This window comes from Elephas maximus, chromosome 6, assembly GCF_024166365.1.
Source record: "Elephas maximus indicus isolate mEleMax1 chromosome 6, mEleMax1 primary haplotype, whole genome shotgun sequence".
Taxonomy (NCBI): Eukaryota; Metazoa; Chordata; class Mammalia; order Proboscidea; family Elephantidae; genus Elephas; species Elephas maximus.
Window position 1 is genome coordinate 104,521,470 of NC_064824.1, and position 14,160 is coordinate 104,535,629.

At 46.0% G+C, this 14,160-nt stretch overlaps 1 protein-coding gene across 4 annotated transcripts in view; it reads left to right on the forward strand.

Moving 5' to 3' along the window:
• Positions 1 to 14,160, forward strand: part of NRP2 (neuropilin 2) — a 129,993-nt gene that overhangs the window by 13,362 nt on the left and 102,471 nt on the right. For all 4 annotated transcript variants that reach the window (XM_049888925.1, XM_049888926.1, XM_049888927.1 and 1 more), the window contains exon 2: positions 3,401 to 3,578. In XM_049888925.1, the coding sequence (XP_049744882.1) occupies positions 3,401 to 3,578 (178 nt within the window). The remainder of the gene's footprint in view (positions 1 to 3,400; positions 3,579 to 14,160) is intronic.

A 14,160-nucleotide genomic window follows, 5' to 3' on the forward strand; every position in this document is an offset into this window, starting at 1 on the left:
GTACAGGACTGAAGTGTGAATTACTAATACGTACATGTAACTGATGTGTGTTCAATATATGTGTTTGTGTGCGTTTTTGAGTGTGAGCGCGATCCAAATAAGAATGTCGAGGATATAAATGTTTGGGTGTTGAAGAGGTTAACCACACACAACGAAAGCAGATGTTTTTATGAGTTCTCAGATGTTTTAATAAATGCCTTGATGTTCTTCAGCTAAAGAAAGGGCAAAAAAGAGAAACAGGCTACTTCTTTTTCCTTTTCTTCATTTTTTAAACGGAGAAAATGTAGACTATATGCTATGGAATATATGTAGTTGAAAAAAATTAAGGGGGGAAGTGATCACTTCTGATGTGAATGAGAAATAGAAGCTTCCTATGAGGAAGATTTTCTGTCCTTACTGCTGACAGCAGTCAGACCATTGCCTGGTCTAATTACTAAAAGCTTAAATCTGGGGTGTGAGGTGTTGAGAAGGAGAAGTTTTTCTTTCGAGAGTAATTGCAGAGAAGGAGTGAGAGGATGGAGAAAGGAGGAAGAGAGTATGGATGATGTGGAAGTCATAATGGTTACTATCAGGAGCTCAGCTCAGGTTTCTTCTGATGGGTTCCATGTCAAAAGGTACGGCGTGGGGTGAGTTGGGGCTACAGTTAATATTATGGGCTGCAGTTTTCTGCAAAATAACTGGCAAAGGAGCTCTACAAACAAAGCAAACAACCAACCAAACCCATTGCCATCCAACCAAAAACCCACTGCCACTGAGCCAATTCCAACTCAGAGTGACCCTATAGGACAGAGTAGGACTGCCCCATAGAGTTTCCAAGCAGCGCCTGGACCTTCTGGTTAGCAGCAGTCATACTTAACCACTACACCACCAGGGTTTCCCCTTGCCATCCAGTCACTTCCAAATCCTGGTGACCCCTTGTGTTACAGAGTAGAACTGCTCCATAGGCAGGGACGGATTAACCGGTAAGCAAGGCATGCACAGGCTTACTTGTGTTTACTTACTAATCTGTAGTGCACAATTTCACATGGGTTTCACCACATCTTTGAAATCTGTGCACTATAAATTTTTGCACTACTACTTTGAAATTGTACATTACAGATGAGTGAATAAGCACAAGTAAGTCTATGCACACCTTGTCTATTGGGTGATCTATTCCTGTCCACAGGGTTTTCTGGGCTGTAACTTTTACAGAAGCAGATCATCAGGACTTTCACAGTGCCATTGGGTGGCTTTGAACCAACAACCTTTATATTAACTCTACCACCATCACCCACTGCCGTTGAGTCGATTCCGACTCATAGCGACCCTACAGGACAGAGTACAACTGCCCCATAGAGTTTCCAAGGAGCGCCTGGTGGATTTGAACTGCAGACCTTTTGCTTAGCAGCCGTAGCACTTAACCACTATGCCACCAGGGTTTTCTTTATGTGAACAGTCACGTGCAAATGGTTTCTGCTACACAGAGGCCTTAAAAGAAGCTCTACATCATAGAAAATTTGCTCTTCTGCTAGCTTGGCAAGAGCAACTGGTGATCTAAGTACCCACTCTTCTGCTTTCTCAGATGGCCACTTTTGGCCCTATTTCACATTCATGAGCCAGGAGCAATAGGCCACAATCTGACAACTTGCTGGAAGATGCTGAGTACCCAGCGTGGGTGAGTGGTGTGGGCTCCTGGAAAGCCTGCAGGACTGGATGCAGAGGAGCAGGCAGTCCCTGGCCTCAGGGCTGGCCTCATCCGCGTCTGGGTGTAAGGGACAGGCTCACTGTCCTCCTGGACTGGGCAAGGTGCACAGTCATCAGAAAGAAGATGATGTGGTCTCTGCTAGCCAGGAGAAATGGCCTGCTTTTGTTTTTCACCCAGTAGGAAATGGAACCTGAATCCATTAGATTCTGGCAGTTCCGCAAGGCACAGTTTGAGCTCTTGAAGGCGCGATGCCTAAAAGGCTACTGGTTTGGAGTTGTGTGTCCCAACCACCATTGTGCAGCGTGCCCATCTTTTATGCATTTAAAGCCTGTCAAGCGCTAATCTAAAGCAGAGATCTGGAAGACAGTAATGCCAGCAGACGTGGGGAATAGTCAAGTGCACCTGTAGAGTTAAAAAATGCATGACCCTTTGCCTCAAAGAGGGAACACAGGAGAAAGACCCCATCCTGGAGGGTGGCTGCTGAGCCGTAATACATAATTCACGGGCCCTTGCTGTTCCATGCAGATGGCGATATTAAATCGTGATTGATGCTAAGAGAGGCATACATCTCAGGAAGGTCTCCAAGTGGCTTCTGAATACTTGCATGTCTCTCGTGCCTTCCTGTCTTCTGTTCTGCTGCGGTGTTAAGCAAAACCCCCCATTTCCCAAGAACCCCTCCTGGGGACTATAGAACTTTATTCCCAAAGATATGAGCGTCTTCAAATGTCATCACCCACCTTTGCTGCCTTTTAAGATCGTCCCCTTCCCTCCCGGCCCACATGGTGCTGTTAACCTCTAGCCAGGTACCGCTGGGAAGGGGAGAGTCAGCTACTCCCCTGCAGCCACCTTGCACATGGCTGGTGACAGCTGGGTAAAGCAGCAGCACACTCTGGTGTTGGTGTCCAGGCAGGAGGGACAGTGAGCAGAAAAGCGTGGAAACAACACAGGAGTCCATTCGGCACAAAGCACCTTTGTCAAAACTCTGAAGTTGGAGCCAGTGGATTCTCCAATGCAGATTTTTCCACTTGGTGTATAATGAAATAATAAATAGAATTTGTGGTTTATGGAAAATTAAATGTTTGGAGATTTTGCTTTTTCTTTCTTAAAAAAAAAAAAAATGCTGAAAATCACCCTCCAGGGCCTGTTCTGGCCCAAAGCTGAAAGTGCTTCCTCCGTCTCACATGTAATTGTTACCAGGCTCGCTTGTGGGTCGGCACCACAAAACCACTATTGTCAGTTCCTGGAGCCTGTACCGCTGGCTGCCTGGGCTGGCCTGGGAGACACAGAGTAAAATGAAGGATTTATGAGATAAAGATAGAGATGGAAGGTTTGAACGAGAGAGGGAAGATGGGCCAAAGAAGGGAGACAGGAAACGGCAGGGGAGCATGTTAAATTTGCAGCTTTCTTGTTTTTCTAATCTCAGACCATGTAATTGGGAATATTTATGACCATTTTCTGGAATATTTTCATTTGGAGAGTGAGAGAGAGTGTGTGTGTGTGTGTGTGTGTGTGTGTGTGTTTTGAGGGGGTGGATGAGCTGAAATATCTCTTCCACTGAATGACTAAGTAGGTTAGCCTTGCGGACTGCCATAAAAGGTCTGTAAAATAGTTTTAATCGGCCACTGGTAGAAAAAAGAAACGGGGCGGGGGGGTGGGGGTGTGTGGAGAAAGCTGTAACATGTTTGAAGTTCTTAGGTTGTTTGCTTTCTCTTTCAGACCCATCCTGTGGGGGTCGTTTGAATTCCAAGGATGCTGGCTACATCACCTCCCCAGGCTATCCCCAGGATTATCCCTCCCACCAGAACTGCGAGTGGATTGTTTATGCCCCCGAACCCAACCAGAAGATCGTCCTCAACTTCAACCCTCACTTTGAAATCGAGAAGCACGACTGCAAGTAAGCACTATCCCAGTCCCCTGTGGTACCCGTGGGAGTAACACTGCTCACCTGTCCCCCCCATACTCCTGCTCCCTCTGCCACCCAACGTCAGCACCCATTGCCCCAGCACCCACTAACCACTGGTACGTCTTGATCATAGAGCAAAACTTCAACATGACTTTCTCTTTCATGGGGAAAAAGAGGCCCAGTTGATCCCATAACCTGTTACACTTGAGTCAGTTCCGACTCATAGCAGCCTCATGTGTGTCAGAGTAGAACTGTGCTCCATGGGGTTTTCAGTGGCTGATTTTTCAGAAGTAGATTTCCAGGCCTTTCTTCTGAGACACTTCTGAGCGGACTCAAACTTCCAACCTTTCAGATAGCTGTTAGCTGCCCAGTGCTTTAAAAGTTTGCACCACCTGGGGACTGCCTACTTGGGTGAAAAGTGTAAAGAATAACGCCCTGGTGGTGGAGGGAGAATTTTCATGTGGTGACAGGAAGCTGGACTTTAAAACCCCATTTCTTAACTTTGCGATTTACCTTTCATTGGCGATCTCCCCATTCTCCACTGTTGCTACCACATATAGGAACAGCACCAGCCTGGTTTATGAAACAATAGCTAAATCCCAAGCAGGGGCTTCTTCTACTTCCAGCCTTGGATAATCAGGCTGTTGTTTTACAAAGAGGCAGCTGGTTTCCTTGTAGAAAGAGAGACTAAAACATCCAAGTCTATACTAGTAGGTCAGCGATTCATACTGAGTCTTGATCTCTGTGCTGCACAGGCTAGAATCTCAAAGCTGGTCTTGCGGATTTATTTAACAAATACTGTTCTATTTGCTTTACAAATGTTAATCCATTTAGTTCTCCCAGCAACCCTGGGAGATGGTTGCCATTACTGGCTCCATTTTGCAGGTAAGAATACTGAAACACAGAGCTTGAGTAAGTTACCTGAGGCGATGCAGCTGGTCTTACATCAGTTGTGCCCCCTTGGAAATGTGAGACTTAGGAGATACCTAGTGGACGTTTAGATGTTTATGAATGCTTTCGAAAGGTCGTGTTAGCACTAAGGCCCCTAAAAGTTAAGGCAGGGGAGCAGGCCACATTGGAATGCCAAGGTTATGGGTGCCCCGTGTACCGTTTGGGAACCCATGGGTGGTACAAATGGTTAACACACTCAGCAGCTAACTGAAAGGTTGGAGGTTTGAGTCCACCTCAAGGTACCTGGGAAGAAAACCCTGACGATCTACTTCCAAAAAATCAGCCACTGAGAGCCCTATGGAACACAGCTCTCCTCTGACACACATGGGGTCTCCATGAGTCAGGGTTAACTGAAAAAAAAAAAAAAAAAACTCAAAGGCAACAGGTTTTTGTTACTGGTTTTTGTGCTGACTGATGGGCGTGATCTTAAAGTCTTCCCTCGCTGAAACAAAAGCGAGAGCTTTCTGTGCAGAAAAGAATGCACCAACAACCATGTTCTGTCCCAAACAAGCACCTGCAAGGTGCCACTGCTCCAATGGGCATTCAGCACTCCCATCTGATTAGTAAATAGTCTGAGCATTCCTTGTAACCAGGGCAGTGAGGTACTGAAAATTCAGAAAGGAGGCCAGCTGGCGGGAAAGGTGCAAGGAGCAGGCAAAACTCCTAGCACATATTTCAGAGCAGGCCTAGGTCTGGCCCTTGGCTTCCTTGTGAAGGAAACAAGGCCCCTCTTTAACTAATGCTACACTGTGAGGTGCAGTGAATTGATGCCATTATTATCCTCCTAGGACTACTTTTTTTAGGACTACTTTGCACCTACATAATGGTTTTCCTCTAACAAGAGGTAGTCTTTGTTGAAAAGCGAGGGGTTTTTCCCGGATGAATGCTTCATGTGACTAAGAGTCATACGATGCTGTTTCTAATCCCAGATCCACCCTCGACCCAGTGGATAACATAGGGTAACTCATCAGTTCCTCCTTGTCTCAGTGAAATGCACACACTAGATACATTTACCCAACATCTGCAGGCTTCCTAGTCCCTGACAGTGAACTCGACCAAATATTTCTGTTCAAAGAGCTTCTATACATAAGGTGTTTTTGTCCTGGTTCCTCTGGCTGGGCTGCAGAGGGTTGGCACACACTGAAGCCTAATGTACAGAAAGCTTGGGTCTGAGCTCAGAGAAATTTGACTAAGCACCTCTCTCGACTGAGGGCCAAATCCTGTTATGCTTATGCCAGCAGATTTCCCAGGGAAATTGCTAGGAGGTCACCTTATGTGTATTCATGGTGGCAGAGGGGGAAGGTGCCGCTTTCGGAAGGGAAAATTCGGGAGTTAGTGAGCATGGCTGAAAACATGCTAGGAACTATGAAAGGTCAGAAAATCCTGCTCCTGCCCTGCTTTGGGCTGGAAGGTGACTGTTCCCTTCACAGGGCTCAGCCCCGTCATCATGCCTCTGACAACAGAAGGGACAAAGAATTTGCCTCTTCCTGAAGTTGGAGTAGGGGAAGCAGTGAGTCGCAGGTTGCCCTCTGATTTATCATCCTTGCTAAGTGGCTTCCTGTTTTTCTCCTTACTGCCCCATCCCATGGTTCTGACTTGTACCTAGAAGATCAGGAAGGTCAGAAAAAATCTTTTGGGGGGTGCGTTCCCCCCAACGCCCCAGTCTTCAGGCTCTGTTTGGGGTTAAGCCTTAACTACTTAATCCTGTCCTTTATTTCCCCTCCCCTCCTCCATTCCTCTTCCACTCCTCCTTTGTCTTTCTTATTAACTTTTGTATTTAGAAAGACATATCCGGCTCCTTCAGCTTCTCCCTCTTCCAGGTATTTTTTCACATTGCTGCCTGGCCATTTACATTCGGAATAAATTGGCTTCTCCCCCCACTGCCTTGTTTTACTTTCTTGTGAAAGGAGCGATTAATCTAATTGAAGTCCTGGAAGTTCTGTCTCCTTCTTGCCCTCTTTCTCCCTCCCTCCCTCTCTCTCCTGTACTCCATTTTTGTTCCATGGGAGCTCCTGGGTTTGGAAGGCACTTAACTATGAAAGGAAATTACCCTTCCTTCCCCTTTGATTTCAGGTGCGTGTTCCAAATTGGATTTGGCTCTCCATGCTCATAGGGTGGATATTTCCCAAAAGAAAGCTGCCGAAACTGTCCTGTTGATGATAGAACCATAGCAGGAAGACACTAGCAAAAAGAGGAAATGAGTAGGAAAGTCAGACAAAAAAGGGCCATCCCAGCTGGGGAGAAGAGCAGTGGTCAGCATGCCTGCCCTCGTGTTGTCCTCACTTCTTCCTACGAGCACCATTAGCTGGGAACAGGCCCGGATAGGAAAGGATTATCCAGGGCAGTGGCCCCTAAACCCTTCACTCTCTGTACCTTGAAATCTACATTCCAAAGGTCGAGGCTGTTGCTGATCAAGCCCCAGACAGCCTTTTCCCCTTAACCGCCACTTGTTCATTTTGTTCCATTCAAACTTGCTGTCTGCTTGGAAAATTTCACTCACAAGCCTCAGCTTTGCCTGAGTCAGTGCCATCCAAGGCCACCATCTCTGGTGAGCTTCCACTGACTCCTCCCTCCAGCCACTTGTAGAGATCCCAGCCCCTAGCACCCACAGACTGCTCTGGGGCCACTGTGGTGCTGCTGGGTTCATGTGGCCGAGGGACAAAAGGGCAGGCCTCAAGGCTGTCTGGGCACACAGGGAGAAGCCGTTCCATCCCTGTGGTGGTGACGAGGATGCTGCTGTTTCGGCTGCCGGACAGAGGCCTTTCCCTTGAGTCATCAGCCAACGGGCTGAATGTTCTGGTTTTAGAAACACACAAAGTTGAGCATTTTTTCCACTTCTGAAATGAAAAATATATGTATTTTTTTTTTTTTAAAACGCTGACTTGCATATGATGCACAGCTGATTCATGAGTCCTGAACCAGGTGTGGCATCCCAGCGAGGCTCCACAGAGTAAAACCAAAATGAAGAGTCTGGGTTCTTTTAAGAATTGGTAATTTCCAGATGGGTACCTTGAAAGACATTTCACAAAGTCCAAAAACCTCCACGAAGGTGCGAAAGAATATTGGTGAAGCAAAAACCCTTATAAGGAAGCAACTCTCGTGATTTTGTGTGTTAAGTTCTGTGCAACATCTATTTACCGTTATCATTGAAGAATGATGCGGCATCGGAGTGAACTTTCCAGATACCTTAAAATGTCCTTTAAAGTTCCAAACATTCTTTTTTTCCAAGATTCCTGATTCATCCCTTCTAAAACATGTGCTGCGCTTCCCTTTCTTCTTAAACAAAACCAACATTAAGGAGCGTCAGCTTTTTCTTAATGATTCAGGCTTCTAGCTCTAAACATCAGTTTTTGGGACAGAGGCCCGGTAATGTCATATTGCGATCAGGCAGATTTAGATTTGAAGCCTTTAAACTTCCCAGGCCTCAGTTTCCTCAGCTGTACAGTTTCCCAGGCCTCAGTTTCCTTATCTGTCCAACTATGATGGTAATAACTACTTTGCAAGATTGCTGTGCCTTGCATATGGTAGATGCTCAATAAATTAGCAACTGTGTTATCATTTTTGTGCTTTGCTGTAGGAAAATTTGGGACTTTCTTTTTTTCTATAAGTACTCTTGTTGTCACTTCCTGTTGTCAGTATACCTGCTCCCAAAAACCTACCTCTTCTTACTCATTTAACTCTTTTATTGTGTTTATTGATCTTGCTTCAGGAGGACTTCCTATCTGTTGGGAAGTTTCTGGGGTCTAAACTTTGCTCCAAGGGAGTGCAACTCAAGGCCATCATTTTTAGTTTGCTTAAGTCATCCGGGAGTCCCCGGATGGTGCAAACGTTCTAATATCCTTGGCTGCTAACCAAAAGGTTGGAGGTTCAAGTCCGCCCAGAGCTGCCTCGGAAGAAAGGCCTGGTGATCTACTTTTGAAAAATCAGCCATTGAAAACCCCATGGAGCACAGTACTACTCTGATACCTGAGGCTGCCGTGAATCCACAGCAATGGGTTTGCTCCAAGGGCAGGGACCACATGTTTCATTTCTGTGCAAAAAAAATTTTTTTTTTTTTTTTTAGAGCACCTAGCGCTGGTGGCTGCTAAGCAGGTGTGTGCAGATGACTGTTTTAGTGATTTTTTTTTTTTTTTTTTCACATTTGAGATACTAGGACATAGCTCAGCATGCCATGAACCAGCCCTGGAAGGCAGACAGATATGTCTTCCCTATTTGTCCGTGTTATGATATAACCATGAGGGCAGGAGAATAGGACACAGGCTTATGGAAGTCACTAACCTCTCAGTGACTTCCTCTCATCAACAAAATGGCAATAGATCATTCATTCACTCATCAAGAAATCTTTATTAAATATCTATGTGCCAAGCAGAGAACCGTGGTGGTGCAATGGTGTAAGTGCTTGGCTGCTAACTGAAAGGTCAGTGGTTTGAACCCAGCAGCTGCTCGGCTAGTGAAAGATGCTACAGCCTGCTTCTGTAAAGATTAAAGTCTTGGAAAGCCTGTGGTGCAGTTCTGCTCTGTCCTGTAGAGTCGCTATGAGTCAGAATCAACTTGAACGCAATGGGTTTGGGTTTATGTGCCAAGCACGGTGATAGCATTGGGAATACAGCAATTAGTAAATCATAATCTTTGCCCTCATAGAGTTTAGAGGTGGACATGGGTGAGAGGAGACAAGGAAAAGATGGTTATTGGTAATAAAGTTACCACATCTGGAGTACCACCTATGAGCCAGGCACTCTGCTAAGCACTTTACAGATATTTTCTCAGTGAATCCTCATGACAAAAACTTCTGAAGTCACTGGTACTCTTCTCACTTTACAGATGAAGAACCTTGGGCTCAAAGAAGTCCCAAGGTCCCACCTTGGAGGTGGCAGGGAAGGGAATTGAAGCAAGTGTACCCTGCTTTTCTACCTGTGCTCTTTCCTTTTATGCTGTAATGCCTACCCCATGCCTGGGGATGTGATATGGGCATATTATGTGAGCCCACAACATGGGTATTCTACCTAGGCTGGGGAGATCAGGGGATACTCCCTGGAGGAGGTGATGCCTGACCGGATCCTAAAGAAGATGTTACCCAGGCAAAGGGGGAGTGTGTGTCAGAGGTAGTCCAGGCAGAGAGCAGCCTACTCAAAGATAAGGTGAAAGAGTTTGATGCCTTTGCGAACCACAGTAAGGGAACACGGCTGCACTCAATTTCTTTCCCTGTGAATGTTGTCCAAGGAGCCCCAGTGGTATAGTGATTTAGCACCTGGTTTCTAACTGAATGGTTGGTGGTTCAAACCCACCAACCGTTCCACATGAGAAATGTGTGACAGTCTGCTTCCGTAACGATTACAGCCTAGGAAACCCTGTGAGGCAGTCCTACCCTGTCCTATAGGGTCTCTGTGAGTCAGAATCAACTTGAGGGCAGAGGTTTTACGTGCGTGTGTGTGTGTTGTAAGGATAGAGTTAGAAGGGCTGTCCCTGTGACTTGTGGATACAAACCTCCTTCCCAGTGAAGAGATGCCTGAGCAATGCAATTTAATGTGTTTCCTGGCCAGGCGACTTCCACCATCTCCTTAGGGAGAAGGGCTGTCTGTGGGCAGGAAGCAGGACAGACTGAGATTATGGTGACTCTGTGCTGCCCCCACCCTCCCTGGCCAGGGCCTCTGTAGTTACATACTCTATGGCCAGAAACCCTCATTTTAATGCCTGAAAGTGGGGCTTGGCCTGGAAAAGTCCAGGTAACACTTTGGATTAAGCTCCTCTCGTCAGTTTACGTGCACTCCTACACAGAACTCTCCCTGAATAGGAGCTTCTCCCCTGTCAATATAGGGCTAGAGGCCAGATTGCCCAATGGAGGCGCGGCTTCAGCAGGGTCCAGAGGAGTCTCTGGAAATCCTGCAAAGCAGAGCGAGAGTTCTCTGTGCTTCACAAGGGTATCTTGAGCCCAGAAGGGACCCTCAGGTTGATTACGCCTAACGTTATTAAGGATGGACCACCCACCAAACCACAGAAATATTCTGATTCCACCAAGGAACTGAGGAGCAGTAATCCTTTTCTGGATTGCAACAACCGTTTTAACGACAGAAACAGATCCACCTCCAGGTACATGGTGCAATAAATGGAAACAGTCCTGCTAACGAGAGCTCAGCTGGCAGCTGACCCCACGCTTTGCCAACCTTGACCAAGGACTCCACCCAGTAACTTCAGCTTGCCGAATAAGCGGGGAAAAACAACCCACAGATTGTCCTCCGCCTTCCACCAAGGTTAAAGAGCAGTTAGGACAACGGTTATTTTGGCAGTTTGTTTTCAAATACACAATGCTGCCATCCATGATTGTCCAAATACAAGCTTCACTGTGGACGTCCTTTTTTAACAATGCATTTTATCCTCTGATTGAGGAAATCACTTGAGATTTTATAATACATAATCCCGCTTGTTCTGCCTCTCAAATCTGGCACCTTCTCTGAAGCCAGAGATCCCAGAGGGCTGGCATCTCACCCCATGTAACTCCATGTAATTCTCTCATCTAATTACACCGTGTGAGAGTTTGTCATAAGAAATTCAGTGGGAGCTCCAGGTATGGAAGGGATAAAAAGGAGAAGGGAAATAAACCAAGTAAAGAAGTGAGATTTTTCTAAAAAGGGATGTGGATATTTTTCTATAGTTATAAGTCCTATAGAAAAAAAAAGTTCTGTTTTTTTTTCCTTTTTAGTGGCAGGAGAACATAAACCTTTGGATTAAGAGAGACTCAAGAGATAATTTAATTCTGTTCTTCTACTTCTGCCCAGATAAATCATCTCAGGGAAGAAAATATATATTAGTTGCCCTTGTCTTTCCTCCTGAAAAGAGCTTCCCTATTCGTCCTTCATAATGGAACCCAGTGCTCACAACTCATCTCAGTTGATTGCAAAGTAGACGGTTGGATTTGATTTACATAATCAAAATTTTTTCCTAGAAGGACATTCCCTGAGAAATGTTAGCTGGGTCAAAATAAAAATTAAACATAAAAGAAGAAGGAAGAAAAACATGTAAGTTGGGCACTTAGGTTTTGGAGGACAGCGAAGGGCTCCATGTGATAAAGGAAAATCTGCATGATGTTTTGGGCCCTTTTCCCCCTAGCTTTGTGGCCAAGTATCTTGGCAGTCTCTGTACATTTTTCTGCTGCGCCCCGTTACAGACTCAACTATATGTTTGTAGGTGGTTTGTAGGAACTGACAGTGAGACAATAATACCAACTGAAAATTGTTTGCCGTGGAGTTGACTCTGACTCATGGCCACCTCATATGTGTCAGAGTAGAACTGTGCTGGGTTTTCATTGGCTGATTTTTTTCAGAAGTAAATTGCCAGGCCTTCCTTCCAAGATGCCTCTGAGTGGACTCAAACTGCCCATCTTTCAGTTAGTAGCCACGTGTAGTAACTATATGCCCCACCCAGGAACTCCTGGACAATAATAGCAAACATTTATTGCCCTTATGCCATGCGTCAGGAGATGTGTTAAGAATTTTCATGTTTAACTCCCACAGCGACCTTTTGTGACTGTTACTTCCATTTTACAGATGGGGATATTGAGGCCCTGAGAGATTCATACAGATAGTGATGGTAGAGCTGGGATTTGAAAACAGGTAGTCAATTTTTAGAATCATGTTCAATTTTTCCACTCCACCAAGCTGCCTCCTTATACGTGTGTCAGTCTGCCAAGGAGCTGTCATCAGCCATCCCAGGGCTTAGGTATTTGAACCCTCTCTGATTTCTTTAGATATCCTTGACAAGCCTTTTCCTTTTCTCTTTTTCATTCCCTTCTTTGCCTCTTTCTGCCAAGTGGTCACCTCCGGATTCCGGATTCCGACAGGGCAGTCAAGGAGAGAGAGAGCTTTCTGTGTCTTTAAATACAAAGCTGGAGGCCTGACTCTCAGTCAATAGTCTGTCTGCCTCCCTGTCATCTACCTTCTCCTCACCCCCTCCCCCCAGCCCTTTCAAATTCCCTGCCATTCCCACCACCACCTTCACTCTCCATCTGGAATCGGAAGAAGTGAGGGCTAGTAATAGAGTGTCAGTGGAAGTAATTGATTTCTCACACGGAGAGAATTCTCCTGCCTTTAGTGTCAACGGAGCTGAACCAGAGTCTTGGAGGGTGAGCAAGACGTGTAAACAGTCCATGGCTGAGCTGTCAGGGTGAAGCTAGACACCAGAGAGTGAGTGAGAGGGAAAATGGTGGAACAAATAATTGTTTTATTGGAAAGGAAAGGAGTAAATAATATTTCAACCCAGGAATTGGCAGTTTGAAAGAAATAGTTGAGAGCTAGAAGCAGAAGGAATCGTGATGCAGGTTTTAACCCAAGAGTTTTTCTTTGTCTTGGGGTAGGAGGTTTCCTCTCCACGCCCCCCCCCCATCTCCCATTATCATCATTATTATCATTAAAATAATTACCGTAACAATTACAGTTGATGAGACCTCGGGTTTATGGAGCGCCTTTCATCTAAAAGTTCAAAGTGATTTACGTATGTGTCATCCCTTTGAGAGTGGCAGGAGAATAAGAAAGTATTGTTGTTATTACTTTATTTTTGGTCTTATCTGCTGGGGAAATGAGGCACAAGCAAATACAGCATTTAGTCTAAGCCAAAGGGCTGGCTACTGGGTTAAAGGTTGGGGTCCTGACTCTTCTTCTGGAAGTTTCTACGTGTAGATTCTCCCCCACCCCAAAGCCCTTTTGGGCTCCCAGAACTCCTCCCTGGTACTAATGTTTCCTCACATACTGGGTGGGCTGTGCTAGCCACTGTAATATGGTAGCCATCCAGCCAGCTAGCAGCAAACAGTCTGCTTATGGCTGTGGGACAAAGAAAAGCTCTTCAAGGTCTGAGTCACACTGCTCCCATCTTGCCTGAAGACTTCCTGCAACCTGATTGCCTTTCCTGTAGAAGCTGGTGTCCTTTCAAGACATGTTTCTCAAAGGTCTTGTGAGCCTCCAGCCAGGAACACCCAGCATTCAAAAACAGCTGCTGTTTCCACACCCAACAAACCTCCACCAGTTCTTTCAGAACTGAAGGCTCATTTCTGTAATGGGAGAGGCAACTGCTTTACTGTGCTCTGTGTGTACTGGGTTGCTTTTGCACGGGGCACAGCCATGGAGCACACTGACGGAGTGGTGGTATGAGAGGCGGAAGCCGTTTCAGCTGACTAGCCACTGAGTGCTATATTCAGAATCTCCACTCTGGCATGGCAGCAGCCCCTTCCTGCCTGAGACATTAGTAGAAGCCCATCACCATGCGTTTTTTGCACAGCAGTGACAAGTTTGCCCCTGGAACTAGAAGGAGCTCCGGGCTCTGTAACCTGAAGCTCTGAGGGAATGAAACCCAAGAACAGGGCCCATCAGCCCTCAAAGTGCCCCCTGCTTGGATTTCTGCATGGACTGTTTTTCAGACAAGTTTTGTGTTTTCCAAGTTTTGTTATGGAGACTGGATGCCAGCAAAGAAGGATAGAAAAATGGCGAGGAGCCGAAATCTCTAGAAAAACAAAGAGGACTTTGCTGACATGGTGATTGAGTCCCTGGTGCCTGAGTACCTCCATTCCCGTTTTTTGGACAGATGGGAGGTTATGACTTGTTCTCACATGGACCCTCTGGGAACCAGGGTTAGGAAG